The sequence below is a fragment of the Haplochromis burtoni genome, unplaced genomic scaffold (genome assembly GCF_018398535.1).
Source record: "Haplochromis burtoni strain Fernald_Lab_line unplaced genomic scaffold, NCSU_Asbu1 Contig_458, whole genome shotgun sequence".
Classification (NCBI taxonomy): domain Eukaryota; kingdom Metazoa; phylum Chordata; class Actinopteri; order Cichliformes; family Cichlidae; genus Haplochromis; species Haplochromis burtoni.
The window spans coordinates 360,191-378,360 of NW_024582819.1; the positions used below are offsets into that span (position 1 = coordinate 360,191).

General features: G+C 40.2%; 1 protein-coding gene across 11 annotated transcripts in view; it reads right to left on the reverse strand.

Annotated features, from left to right (window-relative positions):
- The window catches only part of LOC102307504 (kazrin), a 198,355-nt gene that overhangs the window by 97,584 nt on the left and 82,601 nt on the right, over nt 1-18,170 (reverse strand). The window contains exon 1 of one of the 11 annotated variants that reach the window (XM_042213591.1): nt 4,304-10,627. The exons of the other annotated variants lie outside the window; for them this stretch is intronic. Within the exon in view, the coding sequence (XP_042069525.1) occupies nt 4,304-4,397 (94 nt within the window). The 5' untranslated portion in view covers nt 4,398-10,627. Of the gene's footprint in view, nt 1-4,303; nt 10,628-18,170 lie in introns of those variants that run through there. 11 annotated transcript variants of the gene reach the window in all.

An 18,170-nucleotide genomic window follows, 5' to 3' on the forward strand; every position in this document is an offset into this window, starting at 1 on the left:
GGCTTGTCCCTATGCCAAGGGAAGCGGGTGGCATAAAGTAGTTGGTGATTACCTTAAACAAATGGCTGTCTCATTAGACCCCCAGAGTGTCGTGTATTTATATACACACACACACACACACACACACACACACACACACACACACACACACACTCCCCTGTCCTATGAGTTTGCTCTTCCTTACACAAAAACAAACACACATATGTTTTTGTAAAACAATTTTTATAGAGCTCCATGGTTGATCTTAGCCTTACGATCAAAACTAGATGCAAAACCCAAACGTAAACCAAACCCTGACCCAAAAAAATCCAGTGTTTAAACTTGTAGAGTTGGACCCCACGAGTGTGCTCTTGGATCCTGGACCCCCACAAATACAGTGAAACAAGTACACACACACACACACAATCAGACATTTACACTGACATAAGCATTAGGTTGGCTTTGTACACAGAAAGGGCAGTGCACAAAGGCAATACACAGGAGGGTACAAGCCTCCAATAGACTAATTAACATCTCCCAATTACACCAGCCAACATTCTATGGTGCTCCAGTTAGCTTTGGATGATACCACACAACACAACAGAATGTGTCACCATGAACGTTTATGTCCAAACAACATCTGAGCTGCTCCCCAAAAGCCAAGCTAATGACTGCAATTAGTGTCAATAGACTCCAAGCTCGGGCCTCAGCTGGCCTAAAGATGAACAGACACTGCACGCTGCTGCCGCGCAGCTCAGTGTATGAACATTCGGAAGAAAAGATTTTATTTAAGAGAAAGAGAATAGATTGATATCTCATTTCCTTAATTATCGTCTAACCCATGTTGCTTCAGATAAATTAGGCCCGGCATAATCACAGCTAAGCACTCAGAGGTGTACCGCAAGGCAAAAACAGTGCGAAGTCAAGCAAGAGTACGATTAGCTATTATTTACTAATGATTTTATTTAAAATGTCAGCAATTGTAAGACGTTAAAACTAAGAGTCCCTGTATCATCTAATGTTGATATAGTTAAAATTAAATGTATGATTTAACCCAACATATGGAAACAAACTGAAACCATGAAAAGTACTGATTTGCTTTGTTGTCCTGGTGTGGGTAGACCAATTTGGTGCTTTGATCATGTAAATGCGATGGCTATTTCTGTACTCTGAGTGCAGTGTATTAGCCATTAAATTGTAGGTGACTTCAAGCTTTTAAACATAAGCCTCTGGGAGGCTGCATTAACTGCTGGGAGGATACCCAAAAAAATCATTGTGAACATCACTGATCTTACTCAGGAAGAAATGAGGTGATTGAAGAGGGCAGTCTTTGCTCACTGGGATATTGGTCTCAGCACGAGCACTAAAGCATCTGCCACCTGACCATTAGTTAAATAATGCATGGAGATTGTGCGACGCCCATCACACTGGGTCTCATGCTCGTTACTGCTGCTGAGTGAGGTCAAAACTCAAGCCAGCAAATGCACCAGAGCTCGAGAGGCGCGGTAACGCATGCGGCAAACTGCATACACACAAACACACATGCAAAGTGTGGCTTTCCAAAAGCTTACTGCAAAAAAGCTTGCAGACATCTGGGGGATTAACAAAGGTTCTTGAGATTATATGCAAAAGGCTGAGTGTGGGCTGATTAAACACACTACCAAGAATGCGACCAAAGTTTAGGGCATGAGCAGTTCAGCTGTCAGTCTCCATCATGTAGATAAAAAAAAAAAAACAGCAAAACAAGTCAGATAGTGTGAAAACTTGGAATTTGCTGTGCATGTGTGGTTTCTTGAGTATCAAACACTGAACAGCAGGAAAGACGCGCACTCTGTCCAAATATCTGCTGTCCCAAAAGTCACACTGACCCAAGGCTTCAGGAGCATTTCCCATCAGAAGCCTGTTACACCGCAAAGGCCATTTTACTCCCAGAATAGCAAGTATGGGGAAATGTAATCTTTGAAGCCTCAGCTGAAATAGCCAGACGAAGCCGTTTTCTGGCAGAGCAACAGAAGGAAGGCTCAGGCACTGGAGCTAAATTTCAAACGACTCACATTATAGGGCAAAAGGGAAAGAAAAACTTTTACCTTGTTGGTTTGAAGCTTGGCAGTGCTGTAAAAAAGCTTAATTTTTCTTCTTTTTTTGGACTGAACAGCTTTAGAACAAATTTAAATCACGCTGATTGTAAAACTGAACCTTTGAGAAGCTGACAAAAGAGAATTCACATAACCACAGAGCACTCTACCACAGGATACTATCAAAGTGCCCAAAATCCCCCTGCCACCTTCTTACTGCCCCTTGCTTTCATCAGCTCTCTCCTGTTGTGGATAATTAACAATTTGGTAAGGCCTAATCATGTAGACATGGGAGCTGATTTGATTTAACCTCAATTTAAAAAGGGAGAACCCCTGAGACATCAGCAGGAGGTTGGTACACCAGACATGAATGGCAAAGAGATGGACGGAGAACCAGTGGGAATTTGATAACCGGCATCAGCTGCTCTCCTGGCAAGGTGACAGCAGGAGGTACCAGGACTGCTGCTGCCACAGGAAGAGGAAGTTCTGTTGTTTGGTCAAAATGATGAAGACAAAATAAAAGAACATACACGTATGCAAACTTCTGTTAAACTATATGTTGCAGTAATTATATGCTATATAATCCAGTGAGAAGATTACTAAAGGAAGACACAGCATTTAGTCATTTCAATGAGTGAGACGATACTGTGTTATACATGTACAGTACTAGGTTACAATGATGGTTTTTCTGTTAATCATATCCAAATAATAAAGACATAGATTTTAGTTTGGGATCCAGTAAACACAAGCAGAATGCAAAACCATCGATCTCACTGGACAAATATTTTACCGACCCAACAGACCACCCAAACCAGCTACGTGGTATTCTGTCCCAGCATCAGAGTATAAAACCACCAGCATGCAAGGAAACATCCATCAGCTTGTTCAAAAGCAGATCCCAAGTGCCTTGCCTAATAGACTGTGCATCTGTGCTGTGTCTTGATGCAGCAGAAGGAGGATCTAACAAGCACCTTTTCTCAAACCCAAACTACTGTTTTTAGACATCAAATCTTTTCGGACAAAAAGAAGGGAACAATTGCTGAGAACCAGACGAAACAAAAGCCCTTTGTATGTCAAAATCTAAACAAAGAAGCGTGATTGTGATGTTTCAAGACGATCTAGTCGATATTTGTTTCGTGCATCATTGCTGAGCAGGTATTCTTTTGACAGTTTTTTTTGTGTTTTGTTTTTTTTTCTCCTGTCCGTACAGTTTTGCACAGCATGTTCAGCGACAACAAGTCCATCCCAGAAATGTCAGTGTGCCAAAGTGAGGCTGCGGGATCACAGTTCATTTTTCGCCTGGTAATTCCAAAAGTCTGCAGCTTGACACTGAAGCGCAAGGATATTAAGTTGGGCAACGAAATGCGTTCAGTAGATGACAACCTTAAAAAACTGCGAGATGAATCATGATTTTAAGTGTCTCAATTCAGTTTGCAACTTAAACTGCACTAAGCCCCACCTACTTTTGACTTTTCTACACAGATACATGACAGACAGGTTAATGTGTTTTGCACTACAGTAGAGCTGAATAAAGTGCAACTCATAGCCAGTCATCCCTACCTATCAGGGCTTCCTTTAAAAGCACTGTGGTGCATTCACTCCAAACCTGAAATTCAAGAACAAACCTGGCATCAAAAAGTAGCAGAATTTGGTTAAGACTGTTTTAACAGTTACTGTCATTTTCATTTGTATGCAATGGAGAAAAGGATTAAGGTGGCAGGTTACTGTTTTTCAACCCAGAGACGGCAGTTTCATCGGTTTATAACTGATCGACATCAAGCCATCTGCCCTCGTAACGTACTGTGCAACAAAGGGTACGTGTCTCGGCATAATATCCTTGTTCGTGTGTCATTAAAAACATCCCTCCTCTCACTTAACCACTGTGCCACATCTGGTGCTCCGCGTGTCATGTCACCTTAAAGGAGAGCGTGTTCCCAAAATTTAGATTAGAAATGTCAGGGCTTTTTTATGTGACAAAAAAAGAAGAAATCTTTTCTAATCGTCACTCTTTTTTAATACTTACAGCAGTGACATGATGCTATCACTTTTCTACTTTTTTCTTTTTTTAAATAAAGAGATTAAAGTAAACTGACTTAAAAAAAAATCAGAACAGACCTGACATTTTACCTTCTTTCATATTAGAAATAAAAAGTGAAAAAAAAAAATCCAACCAGTCAGTTTGTCCCTGCGATTCCCAATCTCACTCCTGTTAGCCGCAGAGTATAGTATATTTTTTTATCAGCCATTACCTCCACCGGTTCCCATTCTTCCAGGTTGAGGGCTGATGCATATCCAACGCGGCAGCCGGTCACCAACACTACGCTGGGATGAATAGTCCGTCATCCCTGCGTCCCCCTCTCCCTCTTCACTCTGCTCTCTGCCTCTTGCCGGAGCTGTTTGCTCAGCTGTTCCCTCTCTGACCGCATTTATCCCAGATGAGCGGCACAGCTTACCCGCTTAATCTGTGTGTGAGTGCGCCTGAGTGTGTCTGTGTGCATATTCCAGGCATCCTCTCATTGCCCCCCTGATGACCATCTAAAGACACGCCCTGACCAAGGGAACCACACACACATGCAGACACACAGAATGTCACTAAGTTAAGAAATTGCACTCATGGGCCAAACACTTAAGTGGAGTTCATTTAAAGCATATCTGAGGTCCATAAAATTCCTATGAAAATAAGACAACATGATTTTGTCTGTGTGTGTGTGTGTGTGTGTGTGTGGGTGTTGTGGCCTGTTTAAATGGATTTCAATAAACTGTGGTGTTAGCATTGTATTTTATTTCCCAGCCTCTTCCTCCTCGTAAAGCTGACGCCATAAAACAAAGATAAAGTAAAATTTGTCACCTGATTTTTTTTGGTATAAGAAAGAAGAATAGAAATGGTCAAATTAAAAAGGGGGCTGCTTTTTTAAAATCCCACTTAGAGCTTTCTGAAAGTTACATTTTTACCCTAAATGTTAGCAATGCAATGGGATACTTTTAGTAGGATAATGGCACACAGTGTGTAGTAACAAGAACATTATTTAATCTGATTCAAGTGAAAATATTGAACTGAAAAACCTCCATCCACTTCTGGCATCCGTGAACATACTTAGTTTGTGCCCACAAATCTATATCTGTTTGCCTCTGCAAGTTTCCCTTGACTTTGCATTTGTGTCACCATTAATTACCTTTTTGCGATATATATATATACTACAGCTTAGTGAGGTTGGAGTGTGTTAGTCCTGCTAAGTCTGGACATTTGCGGTATCTGTAGGGACAGAGCTCACAGTTTCCCTTTGTCTCTCGGGGGATGATGGGGATTAAGTGTGAAGACAGTACCCTAATGACTGCATTTTAATACACACTGTATTCCTGAGTTTCATGGAGTTTATTTTGTCAGGAAGAAAGAGGTTATACTCTATGCATTCCACAGTACAGCACATTTTACAGGCTGAGCAGAAACAAGCAAAAACCCTTTCAACTCCCACAAATGAAACAAATGTATAATCGGGCCATTTAATATGTCTGTGCCACGAACCTGCTGACACCCCCGATGCAGTACATTATAACTACAACATAACCCGCACAGAGCCCCGTGTTATGTAACGTAAGAGTAATGTTTTGTGTGTCTGGTACAAACTAAGCACATGCTTTCAGAGACTGCCAATAAACTGCCTCTTCCGGTGCACAGACTGCACGGATGGCTGCTGGTTATCACGGCAGTGGTCAGACACGAGCAGCTGTTGTTGCGGTTGAACCAATCCCTAGCTACCTTTTTATCTGCTAATATGTGTGTGAGAGAGAGAGAGTGCACGCCTGCTCCTGGGGAAAAACGCGATGCGATGTCAGTGATGTGAAGCATTTTAGTGTATTTTGCACAGAAATATGATGTATTGCAAATAAAGTGATCTGTCCTTTGATGTAAGGACAGCAAATAATTACAACCCCCTAGTAGCCCTTTAAGTCTTTCATTCTGTCAGCATTTGAATAAGCCATTGCACGGCACATCCGTATCTGTTTGGGGTCTTTCTGCTTTTCTAACTCTTCCATCAGGCTCTAAAGTCTTCCATAAAGACAAGGTGAAATCTCCTCTGCTCACCCCCCGCAGACTCCCTGCAAAGTGAAACAAATAACCCCTCTCACCCCTCTTAGAGGAAACCGTGTGTGTGCCCTGACTGAGATTTATGCCACGGACAACCGAAAAGAACAGTGGGCAGCTAGGAGCTTAAATGCTGGCTTTGTTTTTCTAGACAAGGGCTGTCCTGCGATCCATCATGTTATTGAGAAAGAGGGGTGACTGGGCTGCCTCTGAATCGCAAAGGCCTACTCGGTCGATGGTGAGGAATGTGCTGCTGTGATGTACGCATGTTGCTTTAGTTCAACATGATCTGATTAGTTTACACATACTACACAGAAAAACTGCTACAGGAAGAACATGTATAGAGGGAATAACTCATCAAAGGAAAAGAGCATGCAGAGTGCTTTATAACGCTTTCTTAAAAAAAGAATGTGAGAGCTTTTAGGATGTTCATAGTTTAAAGTTTCTGAAAATTAAACTGTTCTTCTTTATGTAATAAATAGATCAACAAACTCCATACAGAAACGTGGTCCTATCTCTCCCTATATATATACAGTTCATGTATTTATCTTTCAAAATCTGTTGAGCTCAAAAATAGCTGCATATATTAGCAATGCAAAAATACAAAAACTTCTCTTAGAGAGCTCTTTCCAAAACTAATATTGGATATATATGAATACAACATAGTGGAATTAATTTCTCCCATATCCTTTTCTATTATACAACATATGTTATGATCTAGAATCAGTCTTCAGGTACAAAAAAATGAAATAAAGAAATGAAACCAGCGAAGAAATGCCAGAAACTGCAGTTCTTCAAACTGCCACTTGAGGCTGGCTGCAAACCAAATATGTCATTAATATGTTTCCTAATTCACAGATACCTGCGAGCTGCTATGAACAAGTTCAGTTTATGTATGAGCACTGGCTCCTTAAAGGCCAAGGCCCTTAAGTTGGTGTTGAGCAAAAAAAAAAAGAAAGAAAGAAAGAAAAAATATTCAAACCAAAGCACCAGAACCGTCTTTATTTTTCTATGCATTTTTCTTCTGGATCAAAACCTGACACTTGCATGACCCTCAATTCAACTAGACAGCTGACGGTAAGAGATGGAGACATTCAGTTAGGCAGGGTGCCGCTTTTGTAGCCTCGAGCTTCTAGCCTCAAGCAGCGATGGGGAGCAGACAATAAAGGTCTGTAAGTTCACTTCTATCTTACTCCACACCACCAGATTTCTTCATTTGTATAACTTTTAGAAGGCAGATATGAAACAGGGCTGCCTCACACTTCAGGTTTCACACAGCTCCCTCTGAAACCACACAAGATCTGATTCGGATTATTTTTAACATACATAGACTTATTCATTTCCATGAAATGCGCACAATGAAAATGCCATACCTGCACAGAAACTTTGGATAAACCAGTGGGTCAACTACTCTTTTTTTTTTTTAATGTGACAGAGCCTCCTTCAGTGTGATCTCCCCCCACCAGCACACCACACACTGGTGTTTTGCCTCAACATGTCTCTCCAGCTTACTCTGGACCACTGCTGCATTTAATAGCTTTTCCCTGCAGAGCATTCACAGTCGATCTCCTTCAAATTGTACAATACACTGTATACCACAATTTTCTTGGTTTGTGCTACATTTTGACATCACAGCTTCAGCTCCCGAGTATTACAATGGAAATAACGCATAAGCGTGGTGCCTCTGGAAATGGTGAAAAGAAGACTGGGCAGAGGCTGTCAAATACAGAAGCATTCATCAACTGTCTGCATGAAAGGGAGAAGAGAACGAGCATCATCCTGCGCAGTGAACTGAGATTTGTGGGCTGCTGTGTGGGCTGCATGTATGAGTCAAGGGGAACATTATTGTTTTGGTTCATCAGAAAAAAAGGCCATTCTGAAAGTCTCTTTGGGAAAAAAAACCCAAAAAACAGCACAACTGTGTTAAAAATAAACCGTGAATTTCATGTTGTATCCTGAGAGTCTTGTTTTGCATGTGGAAATTACAAGCACAGCGAGCCTCAGAGCAAAATGATGTGCCACTGAAGGATCCTGCCGGTTTTAAATATCACAGAATACAATGTGAATCTTAGAAGACGGCACTCAGCTTATGGCAACAGACTGCAGCAAAAGTTACAGCGCCTACAGCTGCCCTTTCTTAAGCTAAGATCCACTCATCAGTCTGAGTAAACCCACACATTAATCACAGTTGATGATCATTCAAAGAGTTTACAGTGGAGTGGCTGTTTATTCTCAGGATGACACTGAGGCTTTGTGTCGCGTTTAGCATGCAGAGCAATCTATCTGCCTGAGAAACTCGGCTGCTAATAATGCTATATTGAGATGCAATGGCCAGCTCTCAGTTTTAATGGTGACTGATGGGGGGCGCAGATGCATTATTGCTCACAGTTCATCAAGTTAACTTTGCACATTAGGAAGTTGAATGAGTTTCTAGGAGATCCTATCAGTGGCAATTACAGGATGAGCAGACATTTAAAGGGGGTGTGTGTGGGGGTGATGAAGAGTGGGTTAAGCCTTCGACTTGATTTGAGTGCCAGTGTCCAGCATGTAAATAGGATGCATAGGAAGTGTGTGGTCTGCTTCATCTTAGATTAAGCTTAAATTAGCTTAAATTCATCAGATAGAGTGAAAAAAGGGTATCTTTATGTCATACAGGTAGAACAGAAGTGCTAGAAAATAATGACCAATCACTAGGAAAAAGAAAAAAGGGGTTTATATGCTCTTTCTGTGTTTATGATTTATGTAATATATTTCTGTCTTTCACAGTCCTTCCAATTCTCTGTACATCCCTGGCTTCAGTCTTTTCGCTGAATGTTTGTAACTTTCTTTGTCAGCTCTCTCCGCCTTCCATCTCCCCTATTTCTCTTTTCCAATTTCCTTTCTCCTCATCTCTCCTCTCCACCATTAGCTGCACTGCAGATTGCAGTAAACCCAGAAAATCCTCTTCATCACACAGTGCAAATACCATCTGCAGTGGGTTCACCCTCAGCCCCAATTAAGGTCTAGATACATGCTCTGTGGCATCTGGGATAGCATCGGACATTCTGACAGGCTGGCTGTACAATTTATACATAAACATGGCATCGGAGGGCAAAATGTCAGGTAACTGCAAAGATTCTGCTAAATGCTGTGGTTACACAGCTTGTGAAAAATACATAACTGTATGTTATTCAGTCTGTAATATGGGTCTAAAATTGGCCGTAGCATAAAGGTTAGGAGAAGGAAAAACAAGCATTAATCTTACCATTCTGTCTGATCTAAACAGACTACTCTTACATCTAGTTGGCAAAGCATGATACCGTAGGAAAAAAATTATATTATAAAGTCTATTTCTTAGCACCTGTAAAAATGCAATGTAACAAAGTCTTAAATGTATAAAAACTTTCTTTTCCTGTAAAGAGTTTTTTTTATGGATTTCACTGGGATGAATTAAGATGAAGTCAAATTCATGGAGTATAGGCTTATAGATGAATATTTCTCCACAGCTGATATTTACTGTTTGATCAGCAGCCCAGTAAGCATACTAATGTTATCTATAGGCTTCAAAACATAAAGCCTCATCTATTTTAAGTGAGCTAACTGTGGTTTAAAAGTTTACTGCAGACTTGCACAGTAGGTAGTTTTCTTTAAAATGTATTCAACTGTATGCTTCCAGCGTATACAGTGCAACTAAAAAATATCCAAACCTCCTCATCTTAAAAGGTATATCAACAATATCCTCTTGCCCATGCTGGAGCCCTTTCAGTAAGTGTTAACAAGCTTCTGACACTTGGATCTTTGCCTATTCTTCTCATGCTTTTTTTTTTTACTGAGGTTTGATAACATTTGTGCTGGTGCTGCTTTCTCTGTGTCCATTGCTAATACTTTTAATGGCATTTTAAATCTGGACACCAAATACCAGGATATCCCTGGATTAGATACTCAATTGCAACATTATCACTACTGTGCTGTTTTTGCCTTCTCCAGCTAACACACAACCATACACATAGACCCCTGCACTCGCTAGTTCTATTGTTCACGACGCTGAATAACACTCTGAGAAAATTAGAGAGGTCAGTAAAGCTCCAGTTTCAAAAACATTTTATAGAAGTACAAAATAGTTATGGATGTGTTACCTAGTCTGCTCACACATTAACTTTAGCCGTTTATCTATTAGCAACTACCCAGCAGCCACATTAGCAATGTGTTAAGCTAGCAGCTATGGCTAACAGCAACAAAAATAACTTGTTTTGCAATGTTTTATAATTTGTTAGCAAACATCATGAGTCCTGCCAACCTGTAACATTAATAGACAGTGTTAAAAGTATCATACTATTTCTTGTGTCTAAAAAGCGTCATGTAAGTGTTAAGTTCACATTGCCGTCTAGCAACCAAACATAGCGCTAAGTCACCAGAAGTACAACACTAACTCAAAAACACCTAAAGAATACTGTTGTCTTTTTTGTTTTTAATTTTGTAAATTTTGTAGAAAATTTTAAACTTAAATCTCTCACATTTAATTTAAAGTTATGTAACTAATTTGTTTTGCATGGCTTCAATGATGTAAAAACATATATATTGTCATTGATGTTTTTGTTTGTATTATTCTAATCTTTCTAAAAAAAAAAAAAGAAAGAAAGAAAACAACACTTCATAATAAGTTAGCTCGGTGGTAGGGAAAATGGTCTTGAATATTGAGTTTTTTCCTGGTTATTCTGGTATTGTCCATATTTCTTATCAAGCTTCACTTGATTTAAAAGTGTGCTTATGATCAGTGTTGCTGGAGAATCTAATTAACACAGACGTTTAGGTTCACCACAGAAAGATTAAGGTCCTCCTCAAACCAGTTGGATATTTCTAAAACTCTATGATGGCAGGTGCAAGGTCAAGTTTGTCAGATCCTGCAGCAGCTCTCAGCAGCCTATCCAAGACTATTGGTACTGTGATCTTTTGTTAATGAGCTCCGCCTTTCTTGCAAAAGAGAAACAGCTGACCCAAAGTGCCCAAGAGTCCTAGCGTTGGTTAATTATTCCATAAAACAGTAGCCCTAGTTCAAGTCTATCCAAATTTCTTTGAGTGTTTCAGTCAACACTTGCTGTTGTTTTTTGTCCAGCCAGAAATTCCTTAGTGATCTTCTTATGTTTAGCAAACATTTGTCCCTACCATCATCCAGTGATTTGTTATTCAATCTCCCGAAACGCAGGGACTAATGACACAGCTGAGGCCACTTGACAAAATTTAGGGCTCTCTCCCATCACAGGGCAGTTTGCTGTAGTGCCATATGTCTCTGTGGAATCCTTCCAAAAGTGTTTTCTGAAATGCTCAGGGTCTTCAAACTCTCACGCAGAGACACTGACTCTCTCGCTCTCGCTCTCAAATTAGGCTTCATCATTAACACACTTTGAACTCATCAGCAGCTGAAGCAGTCAAAGGTCATAGTGAGATGCCAAAAGGTTAATCATAAAAATACTTTTAGGTCTCACAAACTAGCAGTGAGCTTTAAAATCAGTTAGTTTTGATAGGGGTAAAAGAATAATGATGTAGCAGTATTAAAATATCCTGCTGATCTAAAATATTACTACTAATACTCATTTTATTTCTTCATTTGTTGTATCGTTTAATTGCCAAAGACCTAGTGTAAACAGAAGGTGCTTCCATTATATCTACCACAATATTTATTTTTAATGGTTTTGTAGGTAAATATCTTGAAATTCAAAATGAGTGCTGCCGTCACTCTCTGTTAGTCCTGTGACACACTGTTGACCTGTGTACCCAGCGTCTCACCCTTTGACAGCTGGGATAAGCTCCAGTGAGTTTCATAAGCAGTTAATAAAATGAACAGATGGATGGATGCATGGATGGACACATTTAAATATAAATGGATACATTTAAAATAAAATCATAGTTCGACCCATATGCTTAACTGGTGAAAGGAAAGCAGAGGTTTGTACAACAAACGTTCCTTCACTCAGTTAGCATAGAGAAGATATTATGACACAAATGTTGACTACTTTGCTCAACTCCCCTCGCTCTTTACCTTATGCTCTGGTTTAGTTTGTAAATGGTCTTAAACTGGGCCCTCTAAAGTTTTGTACATTGTATCAGATTCAAAATTGTGACATTAATGTGGATTAATTTAGATATGTATGTCTTTACAGTCAAGGTTTCTTTTCATTTCAAAGACACTGTCTTATACAATAATACTGGGTAGGCTTAACGTTGGTTTACTTATTTTTCTTTAGTCGTAGAGAAAATTCGCTGCTTGCAACTAAGCCACAAAGACCTCCATTTTGTGATATTTCCAAGACACAGCTTCACACACACACCAGTACCAAATGTGACCTACAGTTTACAGTAATCTCACAGTGCAAGAAAGACAGACTTGACAACGAAATGTGACAAAACCACCCGCCTATGCTTTGTGTGTGTGGGAAGGTGCCTCAATATGTAATTAGGCAACTAGTAATGACTTGTGACTCTGAAGCAGCAACTGCACAAGAGAGCCAAGGACTCAGTGCTCAAAGGCACAAATAATGTCATAGCAGCTTTGTTCCCTCGTCTAGAATTAAGAACATTAATAATTAAATCGAACAATAAATGGCGGTGGCCCCTGGGGGAGGTGAGAAGGGGTGAAGTGGCAGAGAACAGGCATCACAAAGAGGGCACAGCGCTAAAAAAACAACAACAAAGTCTTAAATAATATAACCAAACACGAATTTTAAATCTGCATCCCCTTAAGGAACACACAAGCAATTTTGCATTAAATATGGTGAGCTATGACTATATGGAGCTGTTCATCTGTGGCCTGGAAATAAAAAGAGGTTATGTAAGTTCACCCTGGGACAAAGCAAGAAATAAAACACTAAAATGACAAGTTAGAGGCTTAAAGCTAAAGTAAAACAAAGTGAGATGGGTGGGAAGTGATATGAGGGTGGTCCGGCGAGCTTAATGAAAAGGACCTGGACGAAAAAGCCGGCAAAACAACAAGCACCCACAACATCCTCAAAGACTGCTGAGTCTTTGTGGTTGCAGATGGTCAAACAGACCCCTGGGATTGTTGACCTTGGTATTGTTTACTCTAGCCAGGCTCTTCAAAGACACTGGGCGAAGGCAGTGCCAGCAACTTTACCTCAGTCTCCATGGAGACGGTGTACTTTTGACTGGGAACTTTCCAGGCTCATTACCAGATGAGGTAGAGGGTTCTACCTCACTGCTTCGCTCTGTTTGCTTCCTTTTCCACTTATGGAGTCACAGAAATGCACAAGCGAGTGAAAGACAAACAGAGACAGAAGAAGAACAGAGATGGGAAATAAAAGATGGGAAACAAAGCACTGCCCGAGTGAAACTGCCATTTACAGAAGGATGGGAGGGAGGAGGAACAGCAAATGAGGAGGAGAAGTGAGAAATGAAAATGTAGAGGGATGAAGGTAGGGAGACAGAAAGGTTAACGGACAAGGAGAACGAAGAAGAGGAATGACTAAAGGCGACGTTTCTTAAATGTCATCCATCCGCGCAGCTTCAGAACAGCCGGTGCAGTGCTAATGGTCTGTAAGGAGAGAAAGGGACAGCAGAGGGATCGAGTGGGGCACTGGACTCGCTGAACTCGAGGTCACATTTTTTAAAAAGTTGTAATTATCTTATTTGGATATTGTATGCGCCCTTCTCACATCAGTTTAAACCATTTTTTTTAAAATACATAATTGCAACATAAGAGAGCATGCTTTGGGAAGTCATCTGCTGATGACCTCACTCACACTTATTTCTTATTTCTTTACAAACTGTGGGCTGCAATATTTAAAAATGTGAATCACTGAATAAAGATCTAGAATGAAAGGCTTTATAATAGAAAAAAGAAAGAGAGAGAGAGATGACAGAAAGGCACTTGGCCACTGCCGCAGACCTTTTGCACGAAGCGAGTTAGACTAATGGAGCAGAAAATATAAGAGTCATGAGCCTCTTATCTAGCTACTAATCAGAATAGCAAAACTGAAGGGAGATAACAGGGAGGAAAGAGATGAAGTGAAAGAAAATAGAGAGCAGAGGAAAGCTTGAGGGTTCCTATAATCTTCATCCTTTCCAATCACAACCCCTTCTTAGTCTTATCAGCATTCCTAAATGCACCCCATTATTAGCTAGCTAGCTAGCTAGCTCGTTTACCGTTGCCGTCTTTCTGCTGGGTGCCTCTCTATCTGAAATCCAGTCAGACAGCTCCATTTAGCATGTCCGGGGCCAACTGACTTACAGGGGCCAACATTCCTTCCCTCCTCGTGCCCACCAGTACTCTCTACTCCAGTTTAGTTTTGATCTATTTCTAGCCCTTCACTGCCTCTCCCTCTCATCACTTCTTCTCATTTCAGCCTCAGTCAGTGGGCACTGCGGAATCCTAATGAGCAGAGAAAACTCACAATACATCTCTCAGTGCCCTAAGCAGCATGTACCCTGACACAATCAGGGAGGATCCACAAAGGTGCAACCATCACGCACACCTATAGAAGGCACAAATGGGCTCCTCTACATGATTGAGAGCTCTGCATTTTGTGAAGCTGATAACATCTGGGTGCTGCGCAGACTTGTGCTGAGGCATGTGCATGAGCTTTGATAGCGTAATCGTGTGGCTATGATAGCTGTACTGCTAGACTGGAGGCAAACACTTAATCCTCAAGCAATGCTCTGATCTGTGGCAGCAAAGCAAAGCCCCCTACAGACTCGCAGACTTTAGGGAGCCAGCAACAAGGTGCCACTAATGTTAAGAGACTGTTATTTATAGGGAGCTTTTCTGGTCCTATTGATCACTCAACGCGCCCTTACACGACTGAGTGCCACATTTTACTCATTCCCACAGAGAATCGTATAATGCTTTAATAATCACGTACACCGATTGAAGCCTCTGAGGCAATCCGGGGTTCAGTATCTTTCAACATGGACCAACATGTCACACAGACTGTAGTCCAGATACTTATGGCTTGAATTATATATTTGCATTAATATTTCTGTATTTCAGAATATAAATCGTTAAACAGTGGAATGGAAAGAAAATCAGAAGCAGCATCAAACTGAAGCTGTACCAAATACTTCACACAACATGGTATGAGAGGAAGAGCATGAATAACAATGGTTAAGGACCACAAGGAAATTTCCAGTCTTCAACTTTTACAAAAAAAAGTGATTACCTGTGAGTGGCTTATCTTCAAAAAGAAATAGCAAGACTACATGCTAACAATACTTGACTAACTACACTGACTGCTTGGAAGCTTGTAAGATTGTTCTATGGTTCATTGATCTGACTGCATAAAGTCAGACGGAAATAGGCTGTTATCGATGGCTCATCCAATCACCTGCAAGTGTTTTGTGAAAGCACCAGCCCTTTTCCAAACAGTTTATGAGGACAACTGAGCAGATGGCTCTGTGTAATACACCATATGGCACATCAGCAAATAAGTGAAGTGCAACAAAACAAATCTACAGCAACATGTGTCCAACACCTTGACATGACTTTAATCAGGCCTGCGCGATAAGAGAAAAACGTGCAATGTACGATAACATTGTTCAATATTACAATGACAATAGGACAATAGTATTTGGGGATATTGGTTGTTTAATTTTTCTCTGTGAATAAACTAAAAATGTGAAATTGTGGTTCATAAAGGCTACACCACACTGACCGTAAAATACACTAACAAGCAAGAACTCTAAGAGGCCTACAATCAATGAAGCACTGATACACTTAGGCTTGGACTGTGTAGTGCATAAGCCTGGAAGCACAGCTCTGACACCCCCAAGCAGCAGAGCAATATCTAAGCACTAAGCCTGCTGTACGTCAATGTTGTGGACGGAGACAGTCATTGCACAGCCTGGCACATCACCATCGACAAAGATCAACCTTCTATAAGGTGAGACTTTATTCTTCCTCACAAGCCATTTTATCCACCAATAAAAGCTGTTTATTTATCCTCTCAAGTAAGCTATGCAAAGAGAAAACACTGATCACATTACAAGCTGCAGAATTATCAGACTTTAAAAGGTTACGAGTTCTTGGCAATCCATCAGAGAATCCAAATAAACTTTGCATGAAGGGTCCGATTATGGACTCTGGAATGAAAGCCAGGATCCTGTTTGGTGATTTGAAGGATTTAAAATCTAATATAAGCAGCTTATTGCTTTGGATACAAATGCATGCAAGCATCAATCTCTAGGATATTCTTACAATAACAAGATGTACTGACAGATATCCAAACACAGCTACAAGCACATATCTTTAATATGACACTGTCTGGTAGAGTAGAGTCAAGTCTTTATTATGACATTGGGTTTTTATAGTACAGTAATTATAAGTACACTGGCAGTTAGCAGCCAAGGACTTCTTTACAGCAATTCACAACTCACAAGCTAAAATAAACACATCATTTTCAGGGTAAAAATTCAAGTATCTCCATGCACTAAAAGCTGCACATTTGTGCTATGCTGACCTCCATGAGTTGATAGTTTCAAATCTGTTGCAATATGTGATACCGTCAGTGCATGACACAACATTTAACTATAGGCAAAAATAGTCTGACGCCAGTGCTTATTGATAATGATAAGTAAGTTATTATGTCTGGTTGTAGTTATTTCTAAAACATAAAAAGGCAGAAATGAAGGCTATGTTCACACTGCAGGTCTTAATGCTCAATTCTGATTTTTTGATCAAATCCAATTTTTTTGTCTGCTTGTTCACACTACAAATAAAATGTGACAGCAAACGCGCTCTAGTGTGAACCCTCAAAGTGGCCCGCATGCGCAAAATAAGACGTCACGCACAACCCGCTCTGTTTAGATCCAGACCAAACAGTATTGTTTGACTTGTTTCGGACTTTACGTTTACCAATTTTGCTTTAAGTTATTTTGTTATTTACATATGGCCTAATAATTATCCTTATTGCTGTTTTAGGGAGGATTGATGCTTCAAAAGATAGTTGCAGATTTCTGTCAGAATCTGCAGATAATACAGTACAAAAATGTTTACATTTCTCCAACGCTGTCTTCCCAACAGTTTTACTGACATCTACACTGGATGGCCAGGAAGGGTTCGTGATGTCTTCTCGGGCGCTTCTCGGGCGCTGATAATTGGCATCTGTCTTGTGTCAGTGACGTAAAAGACGGATTTAATGCGACATGACCATTCAAACAGCAGTCGCTTTCTAAAACATCAGATATGTATCGGAATCAGTACCACATACGAAAGTAACCCAGGTCGGATTTGAAAATATCGGATTCGTGCCGTTCACACTGTCATACCATGATCGTATATGGGTAGCATAGGGTCAAAAAAGTCAGATTTGATGCGCTTTCCCCTGCAGCGTGAACGTAGCCAAAGTGTCTCAGTCTCTTTTAAACTACAAAAAAAACCCTGACTGGCAGAAAAATGTGTTCCAGTTTTGATTCAAAGCTTATTAGTGCCTGCCAATATAGAAGGAATACCAATATACCGACTGATATATCGGCCAATATTAGCTATTTGTTGATACAATGTTACTGGCTTTTGTGATAGCCGATAAATGAAGACATGGAGAAGACAATGAAGAAATTTTTTAATGACTGCTTTTTTAATACTTCAGTCATCCAAAGCATGCAAACTAATCTCTTATACTGACTTATATTTACTGTTATTAACATTTATGGACACGGGGGGAGAAACAAACCAAACAAATACAGAAATATTTTGGACCAAACCTTTACAGACCTTTTTGTATGAATATTAATGTTTAACATCAGCAAAAAAGTAAGAAAGAAAAATGTAATGTGGCAAAGACTGAATTAACACAGTGATAGCACCATAGCCCAGTAGGTGACTGTGGAATTGTCTTTTTTTTTTCTATAACTGCATTATCCATGAATCTGTTCAACAGCAGCATCAACTTCCTTTCAAGGTAATAGCCTTGTAGATTCTGACAGTGAAAAGCTGTAGCATTGTACTTTATGCTCTGAACCAGAAATCAATTCCATCTACACAGCCAGGCACATCAGCTAACGACCACAGAATATCCCAACAGACAGATCACTCACTGCACAGAGTA